The sequence below is a fragment of the Mustela nivalis genome (genome assembly GCF_964662115.1).
Source record: "Mustela nivalis genome assembly, chromosome: 8".
Taxonomy (NCBI): domain Eukaryota; kingdom Metazoa; phylum Chordata; class Mammalia; order Carnivora; family Mustelidae; genus Mustela; species Mustela nivalis.
In genome coordinates this window covers 19,829,346-19,855,002 of record NC_139027.1, presented here as the reverse complement: position 1 = coordinate 19,855,002, position 25,657 = coordinate 19,829,346, and the positions used below count along the sequence as shown (strand labels likewise).

Genomic DNA, 25,657 nt, shown 5'->3' with positions numbered 1-25,657 from the left:
GCCCCTTGTCCTCTCCCCGTGGCCCACAGGCTTCCTGCCCACGCTGGGCCCAGCCTGGGTGAACATGTACGGTTCTACACGCAACTACACGCTGCTGGACGAGCACCAGGACCTGAACGAGGGCCTGGGTGAGGGCGTGTCGTTCCGCGCCCGCCTCATGCTGGGCCTGGCCGTGGAGATCCTGGACACCTCCAACCCCGAGCTCACCAGCTCCACCGAGGTGCAGGTGGAACAGGCCACGCCTGTCTCGGAGGTGAGGACCCGGGGACTGGGCTGTCCTCCAGAGCCCCCAGCTCGGGCAGCCTGGGACTGCGCTCTGCCTCGTGGTGCCCTGTCTGCTCAGAGGGCCAGACCCTGTGATGAAGCCTCCTTCCCCAAGAAGCAGGGGCCCACACTCTGTCCCTCGTGGGGACCTGCCCCCCCACACTGCCTGTGCCTATACTCCGCCTGGAGGTCCCAAGGGGGAGCCTCCTCTCTGCCCTCTTCCTGGCCATGGTTGTCCCTGTCCGGGGATACCCAGGCTGGAGGGCAAAAGGATTTAGGCCTTCAGGGTCTGGGCTGCTTGACTGCACAGCAGGGTGGGGGTCCACCCCAGTGACCCAAAGGGCCTGTCTATAAGATCATAGGAGGAGGCCTGGCCCCAGGTCCAACATTTCTGCTGAGGTTTGAGGATGGTTTGAACCACCTTCCCCACAGAGCTGCACAGGGAAAACAGAAGAATTCTTTCTATTTGGAGCCTTCCTAGAGGCCTCAATGATCGACCGGAAAAATGGAGACAAGCCAATCACCTTTGAGGTCACCATAGGTGAGTGCTGGGCTCACAGTGGGGTCTTCAGGCCTGGGGGCTGCTGGGTGGTAAACGTACCACGAGCCTGGAGGGAGGGAAACTTTGACCACTTTCCTTTGCGTGTGCTCAGGCACCCACATAGTACACAGTGTTCGCACGAGCGTGCACACACGCCCACAGCAGTTCCTTAGTGCACACTAAGGTCCTACAGGGCTAAGCTGTGTCTGGGACATGCCTCCCTGCAGAGGCAAAAGGGGAGAGAGTAGGAATCCAGGCAGTGTCCTAGGCTGGACTTTGAGCTCGGTGGTCATCAGGACTCCTAGCGAGGTTTGCCCAGGGTGGAGGCTGTGAGCTCCTTCCTCTGGCTAGTGTTCTCTTGTGTCCAAGCTGGTACAGAATCCAGGCAGCTTCCCCACTCCCTGTGCCCCCCTCCCCTCCTGCAAACCCAAAGCAGCACCCGGATCAGAGGGCGGACACCTGGAGGGAAAGGATTCTAGGCCCTCGAATGCCCCGTTCTGCCTCCAGGTAACTATGGGAACGAAGTTGATGGCCTGTCACGGCCCCAGCGGCCTCAGCCTCGGAAGGAGCCTGGGGACGAGGAAGAAGTTGATCTGATCCAGAACTCAAGTGACGATGAAGCTGACGAGGGTGGGGACCTGGCCTCCGTGTCCTCTACCCCACCTATGCGGCCCCAGGTCACCGACAGGTGAGCCAGGTGGAAGGAGGGTCCTGAGTGGTCTTGCCTGCTGCCCTGCATCCTCACATGGGCTGGCCTCCCCACCTCCCCGCACCCCAGTTCTCAACCTCCCACCTCCTCCCTACCCCCAGGAACTACTTCCATCTGCCCTACCTGGACCGCAAGCCCTGCATCTACATCAGGAGCTGGTGGCCGGACCAGCGCCGCCGCCTCTACAACGCCAACATCATGGACCACATCGCCGACAAGCTGGTCAGAGCCGGGCGGTGGGGGGAGGAGAGGAGGAGGGGAAAGCAGGGGGCGGGGGGGTGGGGCGAGCTTCTGAGGGCCTTGACCAGCTTGGAAGCTTCCCTTGCAACACACTAGACAGTCTGCCCAGCAGCTTGCCGTGGGGGGGGGGGGGGTAGGGGGCCGGGGGTGAGGACTGCAGGAATAGCCCCAGCACGACCTCTGGTCCTGTCCCTGCTCCCATGTCCCAGGAGTGGGGTGGGGGGTGGGGGTTAGGGCTACCTGAAGTGGAGTCTGGGAATCCTGGCCCATTCTGTCCTGGTGTTCTCTGGAGGAGGCTGGCCATCCCCTCTGTCTCTGGCCGGCATTGCACCCCACGCCCATCCAGCCTTGACTTCTGCCCAGTCCCAGCGAGTCCACTGGGACCACAGACCCACAGCCCAGAGGTGGCTTCTTCCTTCTGGAAGAAACAAAACCTGGAGAATTCATGGTTTCTATATGGTGGCAGGACCTGGGAAGAGGGGGGCTGGCTCTAGTGAGGGGTCCCAGGTCTCTGGCCCTTTGTTCCCCTGATGAATGGCGGGAGACATTGGGGAAGCTGGGGTTGGGGTCTGGGGCTCAGCATGCACCCTCCCTCCTGGCCCACAGGAAGAAGGCCTAAACGATGTGCAGGAGATGATCAAGACAGAGAAGTCCTACCCCGAGCGCCGTCTGCGGGGCGTCCTGGAGGAGCTCAGCTGTGGCTGCTAGTGAGAAGAAGGGGTGGGGCGAGAGGGGCTGGAAGCAGGGGGCTGGGCCAGGAAGGAGGTGTGTGCAGGTCTGCTCCAGGGGTGGGCTCCGCTGAGCTGAGCGCTGCTCCCCTGGTTCCCCAGCCGCTTCCTGTCCCTTGCTGACAAAGACCAGGGCCACGCCTCCCGCACCAGGCTGGACCGCGAACGCCTCAAGTCCTGCATGCGGGAGCTGGTGAGGACATGCTGGACCACACAGGGCTTCAGGGGAGGGTGCCCGAGGTGGGGGGACATCTGTCTCTGAGATCACAGCCATCAGGCCAGCCCCCTCAGTTGGGCGGCACTGCCTCAGCCCCTCTCCCACGCACCCCGACCCCCTGCAGGAGAGCATGGGACAGCAGGCCAAGACCCTGCGGGCACAGGTGAAGAGACACACGGTGCGGGACAAGCTGAGGCTCTGTCAGAATTTCCTGCAGAAGCTGCGCTTCCTGGCAGACGAGGTGTGCCCCCAGACCCGAGTGACTGGCGTGGGGAGGGGCTTGCCCTAGCACCAGCTAGAGGCTCCCCCCTGCACGCCTCCCCCTCTGACAGACCTTGGGGGACAGAGACCAATGAACCCTTCCTCCTGTCTTGTGGGAGTTGAAGGAAGACACAGCCCTGGGGCCCTTCCCTCAGCAGGCCCAGGCCTGCCCGCCCCCAGCAGAGGCTCTGAGGGTCAGTGGGGCAGCGCTGGCCCTGGCCACGCCCTCGCTGAGCGGCCCCGCCCCTCCTGGCCCCAGCCGCAGCACAGCATCCCCGATGTCTTCATCTGGATGTTGAGCAACAACAAGCGCGTGGCCTACGCCCGGGTGCCCTCCAAGGACCTGCTCTTCTCCATGGTCGAGGAGGAGCTGGGCAAGGACTGCGCCAAGGTCAAGACGCTCTTCCTCAAGGTGCCAGAAAACTGGAACGAGAATTGGGGGTGCGGTGGGGTGGGGTGGGGCGGGGCTGGGGGCCGGGGTTTGCATCTGGCTTCTTCCAAAGGCTCCACCTCCCGGCCTGAAGGGGTGGAGCCCTCAAGTAGCAGGTGCTCAGAGAAGGGGTGGGGGGAGAGAATAGGAAGAGGGGGAAGGGGGCCAGATGGCTTGGATCGGCCAATTCCCCCTCGGCTCTCTTCCCTCGCCCCGCACCCCAGCCCAGTGGGATGGCTGTGGAGGGGCAGGGGCAGGCAGGCCGGCCCAGGCCCTTGCCCCTTCCTTTCCCCATGGGCTGATGCACCGCCACCCGCAGCTGCCTGGCAAGCGGGGCTTCGGCTCAGCGGGCTGGACAGTACAGGCCAAGTTGGAGCTCTACCTGTGGCTAGGCCTCAGCAAGCAGCGCAGAGACTTCCTGAGCGGCCTGCCCTGCGGCTTCGAGGAGGTCAAGGCCACCCAGGGCCTGGGCCTGCACTCCTTTCCACCCATCAGCCTGGTCTACACCAGTGAGTGAGGGGACGCGGCTGGCTGTCAGCCCTCACTCCAGGAGGGTGCTGGAGGGGCTTCCGGGTACGGGGAGCCTCAGCCTGCTCTCCCCACAGAGAAGCAGGCCTTCCAGCTCCGAGTGCACATGTACCAAGCTCGCAGCCTCTTTGCCGCTGACAGCAGCGGCCTCTCGGACCCCTTTGCCCGCGTCTTCTTCATCAACCAGAGTCAGTGCACGGAGGTGAGGGCCCACAGGAGGAGGGAGGAGTCCTGGAAGGCCCCTGAGTGTGGGGGAACCAGAAAACAGATTGGCCAGCAACCCACATCCTTAGGGGACAGCCATGCGGATAGCTACGGGCCCCCGCCACCCTGGTAAAGGTTTTAACTGTGGTTAGTTTCAACACAGGAGAAAGGGGAGACAGTTGGGTGTGGGGGGCCCGGGAGCAACCTCACGTCCGCCTTCATTTGAAGCTTTTGAGAAGAACCAGGAGGCATGACACTCTTGTCTCTGGAGTTTCCGGAAGCCTCTGTGACTTGGGGTGACTCCTGCTCATGTACCTGCCCACACACCCCCACCCCCACCCCACGCTGCAGGTCCTGAATGAGACCCTGTGCCCCACCTGGGACCAGATGCTGGTGTTCGACAACCTGGAGCTGTACGGTGAAGCCCAGGAGTTGAGGGATGACCCCCCCATCATTGTCATCGAGATCTATGACCAGGACACCATGGTATGGGCGGACTTGGGCATCACGGAGCACTCCACACCTCCCCCCGCCCAGCCCCCTAGCTCCTCAGCCAGGGTGCCAGCGGGGAAGCTGGGAGTGGGGGACTGCTGACCAGCCCCTCCAGCAGACCCAGATGTCTCCTGCCCTGTCACTGCAGCCTGTCCCCTTCCCAATGCCAGGAGCCTCTGGCATCTCTGGAAGGAGCTGGGCCAAGTGTCCCCCTCCCCTTCCTGCCACAGGCCGACCCAGCTCAGGCCCAGAGTCATCGGGACATAGGCTGTCACTTCCTGCTGTTATCAGCCTCCCCACACCCCTGGGCCCATCAGCCCCATGCCCACACCTCCCACAGTCCGTGGCAGCCTCACAGCTCTCCATGGGAGCTCTGGGCTGGAGAAGGGAAGGATGGAGGTGACCCCCTGCAGCGCTGGGGACCCACCCCTCCAGCTACCCAGATACCCTGAGCACTCTGGACTCTGGAAGATCTCACGGCTAGCCCCGAGTCCTACACCTACATTTGCTGCAGGCCTGAGCAAGTCTGTGGCAGGCCCCAAGCTTCAGTTTTCCCCAACCGCAAAATGGAGGGATCACACCTGCCCCTTAGCTCCAGGGGCTATGTTGAGGACTGAAGGAGACCCCAGGTGTGAACACGCCCGGTGAACTCAAGGGCTGGGGGGCCACCTTGGTTATTCATCATACCAGGGCAAAGCCGACTTCATGGGCCGGACCTTCGCCAAGCCCCTGGTGAAGATGGCGGACGAGGGGTACTGCCCACCCCGCTTCCCACCACAGCTCGAGTACTACCAGATCTACCGTGGCAACGCCACGGCCGGAGACCTGCTGGCTGCCTTCGAGCTGCTGCAGGTGGGGCTACAGGGCCGGGGCCGGGGGTCGGAGGCTGCTGTCCTCCCCGTCCTGCTGGGAGGCCAGTTTGACCCCAGCTGGGACGTGGTTCTTGGGGGCCTGGGGCCTCGGCCTTCCCTGTCTCCCCATAGCACCTGACAACTAACCCACGGGAAAGGAGAGCGTGACATTCTGGCTCCCGTTCCCCAGATTGGGCCAGCGGGGAAGGCGGACCTGCCACCCATCAATGGCCCCATGGACATGGACCGCGGTCCCATCATGCCTGTGCCCGTGGGCATCCGGCCTGTGCTCAGCAAATACCGAATCGAGGTTCGTGAGGGCTCCGTGGGTGTCCTCCGGGCCCTGCCCCGGACAGGCCGTGCCGTGGTGGCTTCCTTGCCCCTTTCACTGTCTTCCCGTCAAGGCTCACGTGCACACTTCACACTGCGGGTACCCAGACGGCTTTGGCAACCTCAGGCCACTCCTCATTTTTCAGACAAGGAGACTGGGGGCCTCGGAAGGGAAGTGACTCATCCAAAGTCACACCCTGAGCCAGTGGCCGAGCCAGACGCTTTCCGGGTCCTCACTGAGCCACACTGCGTCATTCCAGGACCTCCCCCTGCCCTCCCGTCTGTGCCCCCACGCCCACCCACACCCCAGAGTCCCTTGCGGATGCTGGCCTCTCATCAGCTCTCCCGGCCCTGCCCCTCCTGACTTGCTGCCCCCCTCCTCCCCACCCCCCAGCCTAGCTCCTCCTCAGGTGGCCCAGCCCACCCTCCGCCGGCCCCACTGACCGCGGGGCTCCCCTATCCACCCACCCAGGTGCTCTTCTGGGGTCTGCGAGACCTGAAGCGGGTGAACCTGGCCCAGGTGGACCGGCCACGGGTTGACATCGAGTGCGCAGGGAAGGGGGTGCAGTCATCCCTGATCCACAATTACAAGAAGAACCCCAACTTCAACACCCTCGTCAAGTGGTTTGAAGTGGTAGGTGCAAGCCCCAGGGCAGAGCCGGGCCGAGCGGGGTGTGGCCTGTGTGGCTGGGGGCAGCCGCTCTAGCCCCCCCACCCCGGCTAAGCCCAGGCTGCTCTTGCTCAACCCCGCCCCAGGACCTCCCAGAGAACGAGCTGCTGCACCCGCCCCTGAACATCCGGGTGGTGGACTGCCGGGCCTTCGGCCGCTATACCCTGGTGGGCTCTCACGCCGTCAGCTCTCTCCGGCGCTTCATCTACAGACCCCCAGACCGCTCGGCCCCCAGCTGGAACACCACGGGTACGGCCGCGTCCCAGGGCCCAGGCCTGGCTCCACTCGGTCCTAGGGAAGAGCTTCTGTGCACCCTCCAGGCTATGCCAGATATCCCCCAGTGGGCAGTGGGTGCGAGGGTGCAGCCCCCTCTGGGGGCCAGGCTACCTTTGGCTGCCCATCACTTGAGAGCCAGAGAAGGCCAGAGCCACACATGCTCTTCAAGGGCCTAAGGGAAGGAGGCTTCCTCTGCTGGTTTATGGATGAGACCCCAGCCTCCCTTCCAGCCTCCGCTGTTTCCCCCCACAGCAGCTCACCCTTCTCTCTGGCTCACGTTCCCCCTCTCCTTAGGCCTGTCTTTTCTCTCTCAACTGCCCTGTTCCTACCTCTAGCCTCAGAATGCTCCAGAATCGGCCTCAGACCCCTCTGCCTTCCAGCTGCCTCTGACTCTCCCTGTCATCCCTGTTCCTCCCTGTCTGTCTGCCTGTCTGGTCATCTCTCTGTCCAGCCAGGCTCCTCCGGGACGGCCATGTGCTGTGCAACGGGGGCCCCTCCTCTCACCCCACAGGGGAGGTCGTGGTGAACATGGAGCCAGAGGTGCCCGTCAAGAAGCTGGAGACTATGGTGAAGCTGGACGCGGTAAGGCGCGCGGGGTCAGTCCCACGCTAGCCGGGCCCGGGAGATGCTTCTCAGGAGCAGGGCGGCCTCCTTGGGTGCACAGCCATGGCACTCATGGTCAAGGGCTAACCTTGGCTACGTGTGCCAGCAGTCCATCCTCACTCCGTCCTGGAGAGCAAGACCGTCCACTCCGCGTGGGCCGCAGTGTGCATGAGCGAGTGCCCGTGACGGGCGCGGGGTGTGCATGGATGAGAGACAGAGAGACAGTAACCGCCTGAGGGAATAGCCTGGGATTGTTTTTCTCCAACAAACACCCCCATAGACAATAGGTTCTTTGCATGAACACCAGTGTCCCTTCCAGAGCTCCCTGGTTTTCCATCCTGGCCATTCACAAACCACCCTCCCTAGGCCCAAGCTGGGCAAGGATTTCCAGGTGGAAGCTCCTTATTCCTCTCAGTTAGGGGGACTGGGGCCATTTGTCTGCCAGAGAGAACCCTGTCATCTGGGGTTTCGATGCAGAGAGGGTGTCTTCAGGGGCAGGTGGGAAGGAGGCCCTGGGAGGCCAGACGTGGGCTTCCTCCTGACCACATCCTCTCCACTCCGTTCTTGACCTCAGTCCTTCACGCAGCCCAGGGCACCTCCTCGCTTCTGAGGTCTGAGCTTGCTCTGATTGACCTACCCTGGGCCTACAAGTCCTGCACGCCAGAGGGTCCCAGGCAGCCGGCTGAGTTAGCAGTGGGGACGGTTCTCAGGGGAGGGGGGGCACTGCCCGGAAAGCTTTCTGCTCCAGGGCTATGCCTGAAGATCCCCTGCCCTCTCAGCTCCCATCCTCCCGAACTCCTCCCTCAGGGCTCCTTCTGGGGCCGGGAGAGAGCCCCCTCATTTCAGATCATCAGTGACATGGAGGCCAGCATGAACCTGAGCTTCCCCATCACCACCCAGGCCCTGGGCTCTGGTGAGGTGTTTTCACAGCTGTGCAACTGTATGCGCATCTGCTGTATTTGTAAGGCTCTGGGCCCGGGTGAGTGGGGGGCGGAGAGCTGGAGTTGACCTTGTCTAGCCAACAGGACCAAACTCCCACTGCATACAGGCCAACCTCCCTGTCCAAACCCGATTACCCATAGGAGACATCTGGGGAGTCACAACCATGCAAGTGCCCCATCCGCACCTTTGGACTCAGCAGAGACCTGGCATGGATGGTTTGAGTGAGGTCCCTGTGAGCCCAACACGCAGCCAGGGCGGAGGACCAGCACCTTCAAACGTTTGGGTCGAAACGTCTGTGAAGCAGGCCTTTCGCAGGCTCAGCAGACAGCATGCCCCTTTCAGGGCTGAGCCCACAGAGCACAGGGGCTCACACAGTGAGCCCCCTCTCAGCTGATGAGGGCTCACTGTGACGGGGCACCTGCCTGTCACTCAGGCCCCTGATGGCTAATTCTGTCCCCATCTCCTTGGTTCCCTTCTGCAGACTTCGGATGCTGTCATCAAGGTGGATGTGGTGAGTGTGGGGCCGTCTGGGGGCTCTGAGGAGATAGAACCCTACAGTGGCATAGGGCATCAGGCCAAGGGGCCCCACATCTGGGACTGAGCCACTCCCCAGCCCCTGGACGCTTGGGGTCAGCACACCCCTCCACAGAGGCAGAGTGAAAGAACTATTCAGGCAGGAAAACCCCCGAGTGCCAGGAGTGCCTTGGCCAGCGGCTAGAATTGCAAAGTCATGATCCTCCTCTGAGCCCTGGCATCCTCCTCCAAGCCCAGCCCCTTTGACGGTGGTGGCCCCCAGGAGCCTCACAGAGTCTAGGGCTTCCCAGAAGTAAATAGAAGGGATGGGGGATGATCTGGGGCTCAGAGAATGGCCAGGGAGCAGGGCTGTAGGCAGGACTCTGGACACGGCCAAACTTCCAGGCTGACGAGGAGAAGGAGAAGAAGAAAAAGAAGAAAAAGGGCAGCTCAGAAGAGCCAGAGGAGGAGGAGCCGGACGAGAGCATGCTGGACTGGTGGTCCAAATACTTTGCCTCCATTGATACCATGAAGGAGGTAAGGCCTCAGGCCTGGGCTGGGGAGCCAAGGAAGAACAGGGCTACGGGAGCTGACCCCAAGTCCACATCATCCCCTCCTAGCCAGCTTCTTACCCGCCCCCCACCAGAGCCAGTTCTCACACTGCATTAACCTGATCTTGGAACAGACTTGTCTCACACCCTTGACATACTAGCGCAGGACCCGCCTTTTCCAAGATGGCGGTCGGCCTACCTTCCCTGGCTAGGTTTTCCCTTGTCTTCACTCATTTATACCACAAACATCTCCTCAGTATTTATGATGAGTCAGATACCATCCTAGGTAGTGTGGGAGCCAAAGCCCATACCTGGCCTAAGGAGCCCTCATGGACATGTGGGCTGATATAGGACAGGGTGATGACAAAGGCAGATCAGTGGGGGAGTCAAAGGAGGCTTCACAGGGAAGGTGACCTTTGAGGAAGAGGAGAAACATGTTCAGAGGCCAAAAGGGAGCGATGATTTGCATCCGTTAGGACTTGCATCTGTTCATACTGCTTTGCTCTCCACATCTCTGTCCCTGTGGCTGTGGAATGTTCTTTCCCCACTGTGTGCACACAGCTTCCGCCTGCCAAGGCTGCTTGCACGGTCCAGAAAGTGCATCTCTCCTCTTCCTCCTTTGTCTCTGTCCACCCTGCCTACCCAGCTCAGGGCCTTCCCTGACTGACCAACCAACCAGGAGGGGCGTGTGCCTGTGGTGTGTGCTTCCTTGGTAGGACCTGAGCTGATCCAGCCACCCTCCCTCCCCGGGCTGTTTCTGTGACCCCGGCTGTGTGTGGGGTTGACTGTCCACTGTTAGGTTAGTCGGCTAAGCTGCTGTAGCGAGTTAGATTGGTGTGAAGAAGACAGAAGCTTCTTTCTTTCTCCCATAATGTCTCTGAGAGTGGTGTTAGGCTAGTAGGGGGACATGACGGCACCAAGTGCAAACCCCTGTGTCTGTGTGGTTAGAGACGGCTCACCCTCGGGTCCTAATACCAGAGCACAGGAAGAGGTAAAGAGAAGAAGAGGAAGCACACTCCTTTCCTCTTAAGGGCCCAACCCAGAGTTTGCACATATCCCTTCCATTCACGTTGTCTGGAATCTAGTCCCCGTAGCCACACTTAGCTGCAAGGGAGCCCACCTTCCCTCCTCTTTCTTTCGGCAGCAACTTCGACAGCAAGAGGCCTCAGGCATTGACTTGGAGGAGAAGGAGGAGGTAGACAACACTGAGGGTGAGCCTGGGACGGTGGGTCTCTCCCTCCCATCCTGTTCCCCCAAGGGCCGGCTCCCCCACCTGCCACACCAGTGGCTTCTCTTTCCCCTCCCAGAGGCCCACACAGCTGCAGCAGCCACAAGCCACCAGCCTGGGCACCAGGAGCAGGCTTAGGCCTTCATCTAGGGTGGCCTGTGCTCAAACCCGTTCAGCAGCCACCGTGCTGAGCAGACACTTAGAGCCACAGGACATCAGAGCTGGAAGGGAGCTCAGAGCTCCAGCATTTTCCAGACCTTTCCATGGAACACTGTTAATGGGTATTCCAGAGGGAAAAGAGCATTCTTTGGTTAAATGGATTAAACAGGTCTTTTGGCACAGGACTTCCCAGTGCCTTTAATATACAGATATTATAGTCTTTAAGTGGAAGATACAATATAAAATATTTCCCCAGCGTATCTGACCATAATGTATCCTTTCTTCTAAAACATTCCACCAACATCTACAGCTGATGTTCCCCTGAATGAAGTTTGGGAAATGCTGATAGAGATCCGTCCTCTTAATGGGACAAACAGGTAGCTTGGGGCGAGAGAAGAGAGTGAGCTGGCCCCTTGCTGCGCCACTCAGGTCTCCTGACTCAAGACGCATGCTTCTTCCCTGCTGTCCTCTGCTGGAGGACCTGACAGCAGTCTGTACAAGGTCCCAGCATGGCTTTCTGGGTGCCCTGCACCCGTGTGAGGCAGGTGTGGCAGGAGGCCTGGTCTGCACTTTACAGATGAGTACACAGACCCCTGAGAAGTCAAATAAATCAGCAAAGTAAATCAGCAGCGGGTCTGGGTCTCTCACCTAGAACCTCCTGCTCTGTCAATTCTGCCCCAAACTGACCAGGGCCTCCTTTTCTGGTTCTGACCAGGCCTGAAGGGGCCGATGAAGGGCAAGGAGAAGGCAAAGGCAGTAAAAGAAGAGAAGAAAAAGAGAACCCAGAACCCCGGCGCCGGCCAGGGCTCGGAGGCCCCTGAGAAGAAGAAACCCAAGATTGATGAGCTCAAGGTGAGGCTCGGGGAGCAGACCCAGGAAGGGGCGTGGGATCCTGCCTGGGGCAGGACGTGGCAGATGGGGCAAGCCAGAGGCCATGTGGTCACGCCTTGTCCCCCCGGCGGCCCGGCCCGGCTCAGGTGTACCCCAAGGAACTGGAGTCCGAGTTCGACAACTTTGAGGACTGGCTGCATACCTTCAACCTGCTGCGGGGCAAGACGGGAGACGACGAGGATGGCTCCACTGAGGAGGAGCGCATCGTGGGCCGGTTCAAGGTCAGGCGAAGGACATGTGCCCGGGCCCTGAACCCTGAGCCAACCCCCTCCCCGGCCAGCTCTTATCCACTCCCCAAACCCCGAGCCCAGGGCTGACCATCAGGTGGAACTCTCAGCTACACTGACGGTCAAAGTATGAAAGTATTTCTATGCTGATTAAAAAAAAAAAAAGAGCATCTGCTACTAGCTGCCCACCCTCAACATTGCCCTGGGCGCTCCCTCCAGAACCCCGAACTTCCGTCTGATCCAGCAGCTAAAGGGTTAAGACCCAGAGCAGTAGGGTGCAGACCCTACTGCAGTTTTGAATGCCACCCTGTGCCTGTGGGAACTGCACCCTGACGCCCCTGCCTTACCCCAGGGCTCCCTGTGCGTGTACAAAGTGCCACTCCCGGAGGACGTGTCCCGGGAAGCCGGCTACGACCCCACCTACGGCATGTTCCAGGGCATCCCCAGCAATGACCCCATCAACGTGCTGGTCCGAGTCTATGTGGTCAGGGTAAGACTCCCCTCAGATCCTCTCCCCATTGTCTCCCAAGTCCCTCTGCCCAGGGGGAACGTGAGCAGCTGCTAAGCGGCCGCCCCAGCTGGGAGACACCAGGAAGGTCACCTGGTCTAGTTGCCACCTTTTTCCTTTTTTTAGGATTTTATTTATTTGAGAGAGAGAGAATGAGTGGGGGTGGGGGCAGAGAGAGAGGGAGAAGCTGAATCCCCGCTGAGCAGAGAGCAGGACACGGGGCTCCATCCCTGCACCCTGGGATCATGACCTGAGCCAAGGGGAGACGCTTAACAGACTGAGCCATCCAGGCGACCTTAGTTCCCACCTTTTATGGAGCAGGAAGCCAAGACCTGAGACAGACAGTGACTTGCCCAGGGTCACACGGCCAGGCTCCTGTCTCTGGTCCAGGGCTCCCACCCTTTGCCATCATGGGACCATCAGGGAGGGGGTGAGGCACTGGAGGAGGAGCAGGGGGTGTGGGGAGGCTGCTCAGGAACACCCCTCCCCCATCCCAGGCCACGGACCTGCACCCCGCAGACATCAATGGCAAAGCTGACCCCTACATCGCCATCCGGCTGGGCAAGACAGACATCCGGGACAAGGAGAACTATATCTCCAAGCAGCTCAACCCTGTCTTTGGAAAGTAAGGCTCCTTGTGTCCCACATGCCCCCCCCCCACCTCACCCCAGCTTCCTCAGGCCCACCCCCACCCACCCTACCCCACCCCTGACCTCCAGCTCTTCCAAACCCCCACCCTGCCAGGTCCTTCGACATCGAGGCCTCCTTCCCCATGGAATCCATGCTGACGGTGGCCGTGTACGATTGGGATCTGGTAGGCACCGACGACCTCATTGGCGAAACCAAGATCGACCTGGAGAACCGCTTCTACAGCAAGCACCGCGCTACCTGCGGCATCGCCCAGACCTACTCCATGTGCGTGGGGCGGGGCTGGGCACTCGTGCTGGCCTTGACCCTGAAGACAAGATCAGAGATTGTGATTTGGGAAGGTGGCTCTAGAATGGTTTCTGTCCCGGGCCAGGGCGGCTTCCCTATAGGCTCTGGGCAGACCACAGATTCTAAAACAAGGGGAGAGCCAGAGGATTCCAGGACAGAGGAGGCAGGGCAAGGAGAGAACCCCGGGCTGGGAGGAGAGGAGGCATTGCCCCACAGAGTCCACTGGGGACTGGTTAGCCTCTGTCGCTGACAGGCTGCGTGACTCTGGTCACATCCCTCAGTTCTCTGGTTATCAGGGTCCTCATGGGAGTCTTCGAAGTACCAGAGGAGAGGGCACAGTTGGGGAATGGGTTGGCCTACCCTGGGGGAGGCTAAAAGCCCATCCTTGGGACACCAGGGAGCCTGGAGTCAGAGACATCAGCCTCCAGGAGACCTGGTGTCTCAGGTGGGACCCGCTTGCTGACAAGGGGCAGCAGCCGCCTTAAAAGAACTGGCTGGAGCCCATTACCACCTGGGGATGGGCCCAGCCACACCCTGAGCCCCCACGAAGCCCGTGTGTCCCCTCCCACAGACACGGCTACAATATCTGGCGGGACCCCATGAAGCCCAGCCAGATCCTGACCCGCCTCTGCAAGGAGAGCAAAGTGGACGGCCCCCACTTTGGGCCCCCCGGGAGAGTGAAGGTGTCCAACCGTGTCTTCACTGGGCCCTCCGAGATCGAGGACGAGAATGGTAACGGGGCTCTGGACACAGCCCCGGGTGGGGGGAGGGCAGTCAGAGGCCAAGAGGAACCCACACTTCCCTGTGGCAGGACCTTGAAGCCTAGACTGGGGTCTCCTTAGACCCTCTGTCTGTCAGCCTGGAGTCCCACTCCTGTCTGCCCAGCCTCTGCCCTCCCATCCTGCACAGCACCTGCCCACTTGTCTTCCCTCTCCCTCTCAGAATTCCTGCCAGGTAGGAAGGTTCTCCCCATTCTGCAGATGAGGACACTAAAACCCAAAGTGTTACAGTGACTTGCCCGAGGTCACATGGCTCTTCAGAAGCAGAGTGAGGTATGGGCTCAGATCTGACTCCGAGCCCCTCCTTTGCCCATGTGGCACCTCCCAGAGAATGGGAGCCATGTGTGCTGAAGAAATACTGCTGGCCACCTTCGGGGTGCCGGGCCGGGAAGTGGATTCCTGCCCTTCCCACTCTCCCAGCCCAGGAGGAGTCTCTGCTCAGCTTTCCCAGCCAGAGCAAACCCCAGAACACAGGTCTCCCTAGGCTTTAAGGGGCAGCTGAGACCTTGGGCAAGCCAGTTCTTCCCCTGTGCCTCAGTTTCCCCAACAGTAAAAAGGAGATAAGATAGCCAGGTGATGGTTCCGGGGCCTCTCTGTGCCCCTGAGTCTAGCCCAGCACAGGTCTCTTGTTCTGCTGAGGCCATGTGTGCAGCCGACCCACCCGCACCCACAGGTCAGAGGAAGCCCACAGAGGAGCACGTGGCGCTGTGTGCCCTGAGGCACTGGGAGGACATCCCCCGTGTGGGCTGCCGTCTGGTGCCCGAACACGTGGAGACTCGGCCGCTGCTCAACCCTGACAAGCCCGGCATCGAGCAGGTGACCCTCGCGGGCCAAGATCTGAGGTTCTTTAGTATCTAGGATCGGGGAGTCCCAACCGGAGTCTGTAGAATCCTCATACTGGTCGCCACATCCCCAAAAATCTGGCCCCACCGTGGCCACTTACAGTGACTCCAGGGGCCAGAGTAACATGGGATCTCAGGATAAAAATGGAGGAACTGGGTCCTGAGGGAACATAGGTTGAGGGGTGCGGGTGGGGGTGGGGAGGCGGCAGAGGAGAGAGCTGGCCTTCCTGGGCAGTGGGGGAGCCCGTGGGTAGATCAGCTACGCTCCCCCCTTCTCCGCAGGGCCGGCTGGAGCTGTGGGTGGACATGTTCCCCATGGACATGCCGGCCCCCGGGACACCTCTGGACATCTCCCCCCGGAAGCCCAAGAAGTGAGCTTCTGCAGCCCAGCACCTACTTCCTTCCCATCCTCACCCCTCTCCACCCCTCCACAGTCTTCCCTCCTGGAGGGGCCCCAGGCTCAGATCACCCACATCACCTTCGTCAGTGGTGCTTTCCCTGTGGCCTGGTGGGGGAGGGGGAACAGAGCAACCCAACCCCTGGAGCCCTCAGTGGGGCTGGCCCTGGATGGGCCCTCTTGGCCATGGCAGAGCCACACCCCTGGGTGCAGTCCCAGAGTCCGAAAGGCGATGTGCACTCGCTGGCGCCCTCCAGTGGATTGCCATCCTCACAGCGGCCACCACCCCTGAGCCTGCTCTGTGTTGTCCCCACTCCAGGCTGTCACTAACCTCTGCCAGGTTTTATTTAAAACCCCCGCTGAGGAGATATGCAGGAGGGAGGCCAAACTGCCTGCCTCTCCCACTTGACCCTGGCCAGGTCACATTGCCTGCCTGGTCCTCAGTTTTGCCATCTGTAAAATGGCAGGATGGAGTTGCTGCCAGTTCTGACACCCTGGGTGCCTGGAACCAGGGCCGACTGCAGGGATGGGGAAGTAGCACAGGCCCCACACTCAGAGGGGCCCCATGCTTATTTCAAGATGGCGATATTTAAATTCTTAATTGTTTAAAATTCTGCCTGGAATAGCCTCCAGGTGTGAGGTCACAAGGGTGCTGTTCCTGGGACGGCCACTAGGGGACACATCACCCCACTGTGTCACCCGGGATTTATAGTCCAGGTATGACATAACTCCAGGGAGAGCCACACTCCAAGTGACATGGAGGGGGTGACTCAACCTCTCTCCTAATGGCTGAAATGTAACCACCAATTTGCAATGACAATTTTACTTCAAGGGGAAAAAATCCTCTTTGGGGACAAGGACATAAAGGAAACCAGATTGCATGGGTGTCCACTGTCAGTTGCTGGGCTTCAATATGCACATGTGTTAGAACTGGATGTCTTCTGGCCTCTGGAGACCGGGATCATGCTCAGGAGCCCCAGCAGCGACCCCTGCCCCTCCTGGCCCTGGGCCAGCCTCCGTCCAGGAGTGTGCACCAAAGTGCTCTCGGCCCTGGCGGGCCGGCCAGACAGGCTTCTCCTAGAGGTCTCTTCACAGCAGCCATGCTGGCTGGTGACCCTCTCTCCCTCATCCAGGGCCCCACCATCCCCCTGTCCTCTCCACTCCCCCTCCTCGCCCCCTTCCCTGAATCAGCTCTCTCCACCCCAACCTGGCCCAGACCCATGCTCACCCCAAGTCCCCAGAACTCCCCTTGGTTACCTGCCCCATCTAATCCAAGACCCTGGGGCAGCCGGCAGCCCCGGACTGCAAGCCAGCCTCTCCCCTGCCCAGGTACGAGCTCCGGGTCATCGTATGGAACACAGACGAGGTGGTCCTGGAGGACGACGACTTCTTCACTGGGGAGAAGTCCAGTGACATTTTTGTGCGGGGGTGGGTGAGAAGGTCCCTGACTGGGATGGCGGAGGTGGGTTGGGAGGCACGCTGGGCTGGGTGAGCCCATCTTCCTGGGAGGCAGGAGAAGAGGGAGGGGGCTCCCTGCGGGCAGCCACAGGTCTGAAGCCGATGACACCGGACAGGTGGCTGAAGGGCCAGCAGGAGGACAAGCAGGACACGGATGTCCACTATCACTCCCTCACTGGCGAGGGCAACTTCAACTGGCGCTACCTGTTCCCCTTCGACTACCTGGCTGCTGAGGAAAAGATCGTCATCTCCAAGAAGGAGTCCATGTTCTCCTGGGATGAGACAGAGTACAAGATCCCCGCAAGGCTCACCCTGCAGATCTGGGACGCCGACCACTTCTCCGCGGATGACTTCCTGGGTGCAGGGCTGGGGAACGGAGCGGGTGGGGAGGGGGAGGCTGAGGTGGGGGGAGCCCACCCTGGGGAGGGTCAACCCAACCCGGCCCGTCAGAGCTGACTCTGAGGCTGCCGTAGGGGCCATCGAGCTGGACCTGAACCGGTTTCCCCGGGGCGCGAAGACGGCCAAGCAGTGCACCATGGAGATGGCCACAGGGGAGGTGGACGTGCCCCTGGTTTCCATCTTCAAGCAGAAGCGCGTCAAAGGCTGGTGGCCTCTCCTGGCCCGCAATGAGAATGACGAGTTCGAGCTGACGGTGCGGACCACTGTGGCTTGGGCAGTGGGAAGGGCTGGGCCTGGCTAGGGTGCTGAGGGCCCAGCACCCCTCCTGGGCACTGGGATCCTTCTGTTCCTTTCTGCAGGGCAAGGTGGAGGCAGAGTTGCATCTGCTGACAGCCGAGGAGGCAGAGAAGAATCCTGTGGGCCTGGCCCGCAATGAACCTGACCCCCTAGAGAAACCCAAGTGAGTGTGCTGCCTGCTCCCCCACCCCCAACACTGGTCCTTGGGGCCACAGGAATAGGAAGGAGGGGCTGGAACCTTGTCTTCTTGCTCCTGCTAAGCATGCACCTCTGGGCTCCCCCCTTTCTGCTTCCCCGCCCCCCCCCAATCCACCTCTCCCTCTGAACCAAAGCACAGGCTACCTTTGCAGGAAAGCGGCACCTCTCCCAGGGAAGGCCCCATTTCGCAGAGTAAAATGCTCTTCCTAGTTTTGGCCAGAAGCTAGCAGTTGCAGCGGTGGGGTGTGGGGTCCCCAGCAGCCTTGATGGCGGGGAGGCGCCCAGAAGTGCCCACACTCAGCTCAGGGGCGCCCCCCGGTGACGAGGTCCTGCCACAGCCTGAGCCTTTGCCCCCTGTGCCCTTGCTCCATGCTCCCTCTGCCCTCTTGCGGCTCCAGCCTACCAGACCCGCGCTTCAGGTTCTTGAACCTGGGACACGCACACCGCAGGCTGGGCCTCCAACTGCTGCAGCTCGCGCTGCTGCTCCCCCTCCTCGCCCTCTTCCTCTACCTGGTGCCCGGTTGCTTGGCTGAGAAGGCCCTGGGGCCTGAGCCTGACATCCTACTGGCTCTGGTACTCCTCACTTCTTTCTCTGGGGTCTGGGCTGTGGAGTTCAGCAGCGTGTGACACACACACACAGGGCAACTTCCAAGCCGTCTCCCACGATCCCACAGGCTCTCAGAACCCAAACAACTGCTGTCCATGAGTGCGTATTAGGCCAGAGAGGCCCAACAACTTGCCTAAGGTCACTGAACAGATTAGAGCTAGGACCCAGCCCAGTTTTCAAATGACCAGCTCGCTGTTCTGGGCAGGACACCGCTTCCTATCGTGGTGACAGCCAGCCAGCCTCTAACCCGGTGCCACTGGCAGAAAGCAGTTGGCATGTGGAGGGGGGACAGGGAAAAGTTTGGCCAGAATTAACCAGCAAGCCCTCACTAGCTCCCACCAGCTTGGACCTCCCCACCCAGAGCCTAAGGGAACCGGCCGGGAGGCTCTCCATCCTGGCCCCTCAGCTTAGCCCCCTAGCCCAACGTGTGCACTGTCTCTCTCCGCCCTTTGCCAGCCCCAGAGGCAGGGTTCGAGTTTAACCCCGCTGTGCATGTAAGGAAACTGAGGCTCAGACAGGGGCCAGGAAACCAGGTGCCCTGCACCGGAGCCCCACTCTGCCCCGAAGGCTCTGGAGAGCACGGTCTGCGTCCTCAGGGGATCACTGGGACAGGAGTTTGAAAAAGCCTATTCAGTACTTGAATGTTCTATCTGACCTCTTATAAAACCTACTGTGCTGTAACACTGACTGCAGAAGGGAAAGCTTAGCCGGCCCTCCTGGCCGGGATGCTGGGTGAGAGGTGGGGAAGCGAGTGGTAGGCATCCCACAGGGGCTCCTCAGAGCCTCGGCAGGGCCCAGTGCGGACAGATGCTCATGTTTCCCAGGAAGGGGGTGAGGCTGAGACACGCTGGTTTCCCAGAGACCATGTGGGGCAGCCCCGGAGCTCAGACAGGGAGCAGCCCCGGTGGCGGCCCCTTCCCTACTGAGCAAGTGTCAGGGGTGGGGGGAGAAGGTTGACAGCTGGGACTGCCGGAAAGTCTCTCGGCCTTGGGAGGGGCCCAGGTGCCAGGGGGTCCCACAGAGAACCCCCCACCGCCAGCACGTAAGAAGCAAAACTGGTACTTAGAAAGGGCGTGAACCCTGACTCCAGTCACTGCTTTCGGGACCAGGGCCTGTGGGGGTCCAGAAGCGCTGAGGGCACCGGGTGTCCCCGGGCAGACCCACTACCTGACGACCTGTCCCCCCCACAACCCCCAGCCGGCCTGACACCGCCTTCGTCTGGTTCCTCAACCCCCTCAAGTCCATCAAGTACCTCATCTGCACGCGCTACAAGTGGCTCATCATCAAGATAGTGCTGGCCCTGCTGGGGCTGCTCATGCTGGCGCTCTTCCTCTACAGCCTCCCCGGCTACATGGTCAAGAAGCTCCTCGGGGCGTGAAGCCCTCAGCCAGGCGGCCACTCCTGCCTGGCCACTCCTCTCCCAGGCCGAGCCTCTGCCCCTCCTCACCCTGGGGAGCCCAGTGTCCACCCCTGTAGCCTCAGGTCCCAGAAGCCTGCTGCTGGGCCGGTGACCCCGCCCCTCTCATCATCCCACCTCCCCCCCAGGCCTGCTGCTTGCCCAGGGCCACCCATCTGGTCCCCGCCTGTGGGGTGGGAAGGGTGGGAAGAAGTGGGGTCCTGCCCCTCCTTGGCTGAAGCACCCTTGGCTCCCTATGGCCACCCCCGACCTTCTCCCAAGCCTTCCAGGGGAGGAATAAAGCTTTAACGGAATTAACTGAGAATTAGCCAGTGCCCAGAGCTATGAAAAGAATGAATAAGCAAAAAGCACCACCCTCCCTCCCCCACAGCATCCTGTGAGCGAGGCCACACCACCCTTCTCTGTTCTGCACTCGTGGGCCAGACCTGTCGCACCAAGGGTGTGGAGGCGGCTGCTTCCGCCCTGTGGCCCTCCACAGTGGCTCCTCCTGCTGCCCAGGGAGCTGCTGTGGTGGGTTCACGAGCCACACTCTGCCCTGCCTGTGGGTTTTGATCGCTTCCCAGAGCTTCCTCTGTGCAGTCCAGTGCTCAGAAGCCTAGAGGAGGCGCAGCGAGGGTGAACCCCGGTACCCTACCCCGTGCCCACCCGCCCTGCCCGGCCCTCGTGGAGGCCAGGCTGGGAGGTGGTGCTTGCAGTGAGAGTTGGGTTTCCGTTGGCTGTTCCTTTCTTGAGTGGTGGTTTGTCTCTTAATAAAAAGAATTTAACACTGAGCTGACCAGCACTGGGCCAAGTGGGGGGACCAGAATAGTGTCACAGGGTCGGTGAGGCCTCTCACGCTGGCAGACTCAGCAGCAGCTGGACCCCTCCGCCTCTTCCCCTTTGGATAGTCTCATGACCCGGGGTTCAAGGAGGGCTGAAGGCACTGGGCCACCTGCCCAGGCTGCCCATGGGAAGAGCCTCACACTATACCACGGGGAACCAGGGATCCCAAAAGCTCACCAAAAGGGTCCTGCAGGCCCAAGGACAGTGTGAAGGCTGAAGAGTCTACAGGAGCCCAGGCCACATGGGAGGCTCAGTTGCTTAAGCCTCCAACTCAGCTCAGGTCTCATCTCAGGGTCATGAGTTCAAGTCCTACACCAAGCTCTACACTGGACATGGAGCCTACTTTAAAAAAAAAAAAGAAGAAAGAAAAAAAAAGACCCCACAAAGGCCCCAAAGTTCCAGCCTCCAGCCAACTGCCCCCAGATGCGAGAAGGGGGTCCCATGCCCTTGGCCTAGGCCCAGTCCCACAGTGACCGACCTGTTCTGGCCCAATCTGAGGTGGCCTAGTATGTCACAGGACCTGAGCTCTTCAAAGAGATTCAGCCACAACTTTTTAAAGACTTTAATGGTGATGGCAGTACGGGTACCGGCTCATGTTGCCTTAGTTTGCCGGGCCCTATCCCGGCAGCTCTGGAGACTCAGAGTGGTCCCAGGCAGGTCCTCAGGGAAAACGTGCCAGGGGCAGCTCTGGGCCCGGCCCCCGCCCCAGCATACAGCCTGACACGGCAGCCTTCGGAGGCTCAGCTCTACTGCGTGGGGACCCGGAGCACTTGAGTTGGTGGAACTTGCAGTTCAGAGTTTATCTGGAAACGAAAGCGGAGAGGTCATTACACTTCTCCCAGGGCCCTCCTCCTTCGCACCTGTGGGCTCTCCTCAACCTCCAAGTCTCTGTAAACATTTCCTCCCCAAGTGCTTCTGAACGCTAGCGAAAGCCGCCAGGCTGCCTGCCTTCAGAGAAGTCCTGCAGCTTCTGGTCTGGCTTCTGTTCCCTCCAGCTAACAACGTTTGGTGACCTTCTGAGCCTCCTGCTCTGAATCACTCTCTCAAATCCTCCGTCCGCCCCTCACCTGTGCAACCCACCCCCCCGGGTCTAGCCCTGCCCTTCCCTGCTCCTCCCCACCCTCCTAGGGCAGCAGCACTGACGAAAGTGTGGGCCACACAGCCCTCTGAGGCCTGTCACTGGCCGAGAGGCCATCACGACACCAAGGCTTACCACAGCCTCCGTTCAGGTGTGGCCTGGGGCCTGAAACCATGGCGGGGCCACACTCCCAGTTCCCTGGCTTGTGGCTGTGGCCTCAGTCACCTCAGTCACTTCTCCCACACTGGTGACAGAGGACCTGCCCTCAGCCCAGTGTGTCAAGACTTGTCCCGGCCCATGGCCTCAGTGCTACAGTGGCAGAGCCAGCCACTGTGTGACGAACGGACTCTACCCTTTGAAGCAGAGACGTTGAGATTCCTTCTCCCGCTGGCCAAGGGGAAATTGCCCCAACCGTCACCGGCATGATCAAGAGTGGGGACCAGAGAATATCTGTCCCGGCTGGAGCGTCTTCTAACCACGTCATATCCAGGCCGGACAACCTGGGCCAGCAGGGTGGGAAGGGCCCAGGGCTCTGGGCATGTCACAGAGTCTCCCGATTTTGATTCTCCTTGTTGCGAGAATCACTTGTACCCTATCGACTTCACAGAGGGGTACGAGAAAGGGGAAATTTCATAAGGTAGGGCCCTGTGGCCTGGGACACTATGGCGGGCTTTGGCCCTGTCTCTGAGAATGGTCCAGCAAGCAGCGGGCACCAAAGACCGTGGCATCAGAGGGGCCCTATTATAGCCCAGACGACCTGGAGGAGACTTGGAGCAATGTCCTCTCCATTGGCTGATAATTCTGTCCCAACCTGAGGCACGACTGTTCATATTTTATGTCACATCTCAGTGCTCCTTTGCTTCTGGTGAGGGAAGAAACTCATCTCCTAAGAGGAGTCCCACGGCCTCCCTCAGCCTCCTGCCTGCCCTCCTCGGAGGGTCCCTGCCACCCACCTTGGAATCTAGATACTGTTGCAGCAGCATCTGGAGCTCAGTGTTCTGCTGCTCCAGGGAACGGTTCTCTAGCAGCAGCTTGGCCCTCTGGGTCAGGACGAGGCTTTGGGTGGAAAAACAGGTTAGAGGCTCATTGACTCCTCTTCCGTCCTCTGCCAAGGAGGGGTTGGGATCTCTGGGTTTCTGTTGTGGTTAGAGGTAGAAGAGGAGCCCAGAAGCCTCACCCACCCACCGTCCTGCCCTGAACTGACCAGGCGGGCAGGAACAGATTGGGAGCCCGGGGCCGGAGGCCAGCCACCCAACACCACAGGCCCCTTTGGCAGGAGGTTTCCCTCCAAAGGCAGCTTTTTCTCTCCAAGCCAGGGAGGCAGATGAGGCCCTGGCAAGTGGGACCCTTCCCCAGCGACTGCCTGGCCTCCGCCTTCTCCTGCGCCATGCCATGCGCACTCGCACTCACTGGTATTTCTCCAGGGCTGTGTACAGGGCGTCCCAGAGGTTCTGCGTGGCGTCAGGGATAACCGTGGTCAGGGCCTCCCAGTACTCCGAGTCCTTCGAGTTATCTCGCACATACTTCATCTTCACTGGTGCCTGAGAGTCCCTGAAGGTCGAGAGCAGCAGTGGCCTCGTCTGCACCTGGCACCCCTGGGCCCCCACGTGGTGCCAGCCTCGGCGCCCACCCCTCACACTCTTGCTTTCCCACCGCCCACCTACCCACTCGCCTACACCAGCCTATCGGTTTATGGCAGAGTCTCAGAAAAGGCACGTGACTATCATCAACGTTCCCGATTCCTGGTGCCACTGTCGCCTTTGTGACAGCATCACTGGAGTTCTATCCACCCCATTCTCTCAGCCAGATGACCTCACTGGCATTCCATCCTGCCCATTTTTTTTCACTAACGCATCTCAAACCCCCCTCAAAATTCGCCTTCCCCTTGAGGATAGCCTTGATCCAAGATATCATCACCTCCACTGGGACAAGCCCTCAGTTGCTCTCCTGTAGCCAACATCACCTCCCTCCCTGCCACCAAAGGGATCTTTCAATGCAAGCCTAGGGATGCCTGGCTGGTTCAGTGGGTTAAGCATCAGCCTTCAGCTCAGGTCATGATCCCAGACTCCATGCTTCTCCCTCTGCCTGCCATTCTCCCTCTTTGTACTCAATCTCTCTCTCTCTCTCTGACAAATAAAATCTTTAAAAAAAAAAAAAGGCCTACCCATGGCTGCCCCACTCCTCAAAACCGTGGTCTGGCTCCAGTCCCATCAAGGCCAAGTCAAAGGTCTTGGGCACAGCAGACAAGGCAATTCAAGATCTGGCCTGGCTCCCCACCCACCAGCCACACTTCCCAGGGAACACCCTGACAGCAGCCACACCTCTCTGTCATGATTCTCGAACACACCTTTCCCCACACTGTAACACCCTGAAATGCCCTTTCCCCCACTTTATCCACCTCAGAAAACCCAGTCTGGGTGTCTAAAGCCCTCTCGGACATGCCAGATGGTGTTGCCACTGCTTCCTGTGAGCAGCGTGACAATTGTTACATTCTGGTCATTGTCCTGATGACAAGGTGCGACCTACACACAGCAGACCCCGTGACTGACTGCCGAATGAATGAGGCATGAGAAAATGCAAATCACGCGTGCCCACGGATTCCTCCAGCCCTCCGCCATCATCCTTTCCTTCCTGCCCAGGTTCCAGCCCTCTCTCCTGGGCCTCAGGAAAACCCTCCAGCATCGTACTTGGGTTTCTTCAGACCCATGACGAAGGCCTCCAGGATCTTGAGGACATCATTGGGGTGGATGAGCCTGGGAGAAGGGGGCGCCTCCTTCTCTTCCGGCTCCCCTTCCACGGGGCTTTCCTCCTTCTGCTCCTCGAGGTCTATCTGCTCTCCTGGCTCCTGTCCCGACATCAGGCTTGTTTGCTCCTATGGGGGTGACAGATGCCAGGGGTTGAGCTGGAGAAACACGCAAGGGTGGCTGTGGACCGGGGGTGCAGAGCAAGCATGAGTGTCTGAAGACAGAAAAAGGAGAAGAATTCACAGTAGGTTACAGAAAAGATGCAAAGACACATTTACAGGAAGGAAGGAGCGGTGAGCGGCAAGAGAGGACGAGAAAAGGGACACATTTACAGGAAGGAAGAAGCCGTGAGCGGCAAGAGAGGACGAGAGGGGGGATGGGGTCAGGGAGAGGCACGCGGGGGCTTCAAAACAGTGATAACCTCCTATTTCTAAATCGAGACTCATGGGCATTCATTTTACTGATATTCATAAAGCTGACATCACATATATATTTATCTTTTTGAATCAAAAATCACAAACTACCTTTAAATTTTTTAATTTAAAAAAGTCTTCCTCCTCCTCGTAGTTCATTCTCGTGGTTCATTCCGTTCACCACCCACAGGCAAACCAACGTCATCAATGTCTTACCCTCCTTCCAGAGAAATCCTCTGTCCGCACAAGCAAAGCCTTCCCTCGCGTTTTCACACAAATAATCATCTGCGGCAGACCCAGTTCTGCGCTTGGCATTTTTCACATACTGATAAACCTTAGAGATATTTTCACATAAAAAAAAAATGTGTAGAGAGCTTCCTTGATTTTTTGTTTTGTTTTGTTTTGTTCCTGGTGCATAGCATTCCGCTGTCTCGATGCACCACTGATGAGGAAATCAACCCCTTCATGATGGAATTATAGGTTGTTCGAAATCTTTTCCCATTTCGAGCGGTGCTGAAACCCATGAGCTACAATAAGCACGTGCTTTCGTCGTATTGAGACAGAGCTGCAGAGCAAAATCCCAGAGGAAGATCTGCTGCAGACAGTGTTTGTGGTGTTGTCATCCACACTGCACACTGCCCTCCGCGGAGGCTGCGACAACCGGCTCATTAGCAGTGACAGGTGCATGTCTGGTTCCCACGCCCCGGCCGTCACTAGATGCTATCAAACTCGCAGAGTTTTGCCTACGTGACGGGTGCAGATGGAATTTAGAACAGTTTTCATTCTCACTTCTCTTATTATAAGAAGCCTGGTTGTCTTCTCATATGTTTAGAAGCTACTCATATTGCCTCTTATAGATTTTTGTTCATATCCCTCATCCATTTCACTGAGTTGTTGGTCATTTTCT

General features: G+C 59.7%; 2 protein-coding genes and 2 long non-coding RNA genes across 8 annotated transcripts in view; 1 reads left to right on the top strand and 3 right to left on the bottom strand.

Annotated features, from left to right (window-relative positions):
* The window catches only part of OTOF (otoferlin), a gene marked incomplete at its 5' end in the record, with an annotated part of 90,506 nt that extends 70,509 nt beyond the window's left edge, over window positions 1-19,997 (top strand). Inside the window, 32 exons of one of the 3 annotated variants that reach the window (XM_082744966.1) lie at window positions 30-253; window positions 697-805; window positions 1,313-1,493; window positions 1,616-1,736; window positions 2,361-2,461; window positions 2,585-2,675; window positions 2,824-2,940; window positions 3,220-3,372; window positions 3,710-3,899; window positions 3,996-4,120; window positions 4,474-4,608; window positions 5,305-5,466; window positions 5,656-5,775; window positions 6,268-6,429; window positions 6,552-6,714; window positions 7,253-7,323; window positions 8,768-8,797; window positions 9,205-9,336; window positions 10,495-10,561; window positions 11,453-11,589; window positions 11,715-11,849; window positions 12,208-12,345; window positions 12,861-12,988; window positions 13,108-13,278; window positions 13,871-14,031; window positions 14,752-14,894; window positions 15,203-15,291; window positions 16,647-16,745; window positions 16,892-17,133; window positions 17,249-17,427; window positions 17,534-17,634; window positions 19,474-19,997. In XM_082744966.1, coding sequence (XP_082601092.1) covers window positions 30-253; window positions 697-805; window positions 1,313-1,493; window positions 1,616-1,736; window positions 2,361-2,461; window positions 2,585-2,675; window positions 2,824-2,940; window positions 3,220-3,372; window positions 3,710-3,899; window positions 3,996-4,120; window positions 4,474-4,608; window positions 5,305-5,466; window positions 5,656-5,775; window positions 6,268-6,429; window positions 6,552-6,714; window positions 7,253-7,323; window positions 8,768-8,797; window positions 9,205-9,336; window positions 10,495-10,561; window positions 11,453-11,589; window positions 11,715-11,849; window positions 12,208-12,345; window positions 12,861-12,988; window positions 13,108-13,278; window positions 13,871-14,031; window positions 14,752-14,894; window positions 15,203-15,291; window positions 16,647-16,745; window positions 16,892-17,133; window positions 17,249-17,427; window positions 17,534-17,634; window positions 19,474-19,654 — 4,358 coding nt within the window. In that variant the 3' untranslated portion in view covers window positions 19,655-19,997. Of the gene's footprint in view, window positions 1-29; window positions 254-696; window positions 806-1,130; window positions 1,178-1,312; window positions 1,494-1,615; window positions 1,737-2,360; window positions 2,462-2,584; window positions 2,676-2,823; window positions 2,941-3,219; window positions 3,373-3,709; window positions 3,900-3,995; window positions 4,121-4,473; window positions 4,609-5,304; window positions 5,467-5,655; window positions 5,776-6,267; window positions 6,430-6,551; window positions 6,715-7,192; window positions 7,324-8,767; window positions 8,798-9,204; window positions 9,337-10,494; window positions 10,562-11,452; window positions 11,590-11,714; window positions 11,850-12,207; window positions 12,346-12,860; window positions 12,989-13,107; window positions 13,279-13,870; window positions 14,032-14,751; window positions 14,895-15,202; window positions 15,292-16,646; window positions 16,746-16,891; window positions 17,134-17,248; window positions 17,428-17,533; window positions 17,635-19,473 lie in introns of those variants that run through there. The other 2 variants (XM_082744965.1, XM_082744967.1) reach the window with 2 other exon arrangements.
* Window positions 12,660-13,203, bottom strand: LOC309871831. The gene is made up of 2 exons (XR_014315511.1): window positions 13,100-13,203; window positions 12,660-12,801 (listed from the first exon to the last, which is right to left on the bottom strand). It is a non-coding gene; the product is annotated as an uncharacterized lncRNA (long non-coding RNA).
* LOC309871828 lies at window positions 13,233-17,069 on the bottom strand. The gene is made up of 3 exons (XR_014315508.1): window positions 16,998-17,069; window positions 16,575-16,689; window positions 13,233-13,318 (listed from the first exon to the last, which is right to left on the bottom strand). It is a non-coding gene; the product is annotated as an uncharacterized lncRNA (long non-coding RNA).
* A 1,065-nt stretch (window positions 19,998-21,062) lies between the features above and the next one.
* The window catches only part of DRC1 (dynein regulatory complex subunit 1), a 41,824-nt gene continuing 37,229 nt past the window's right edge, over window positions 21,063-25,657 (bottom strand). For all 3 annotated transcript variants that reach the window (XM_082745077.1, XM_082745078.1, XM_082745079.1), the window contains 4 exons: window positions 24,281-24,465; window positions 23,004-23,144; window positions 22,547-22,649; window positions 21,063-21,318 (listed from right to left, as the gene is read on the bottom strand). In XM_082745077.1, the coding sequence (XP_082601203.1) occupies window positions 21,262-21,318; window positions 22,547-22,649; window positions 23,004-23,144; window positions 24,281-24,465 (486 nt within the window). In that variant the 3' untranslated portion in view covers window positions 21,063-21,261. The remainder of the gene's footprint in view (window positions 21,319-22,546; window positions 22,650-23,003; window positions 23,145-24,280; window positions 24,466-25,657) is intronic.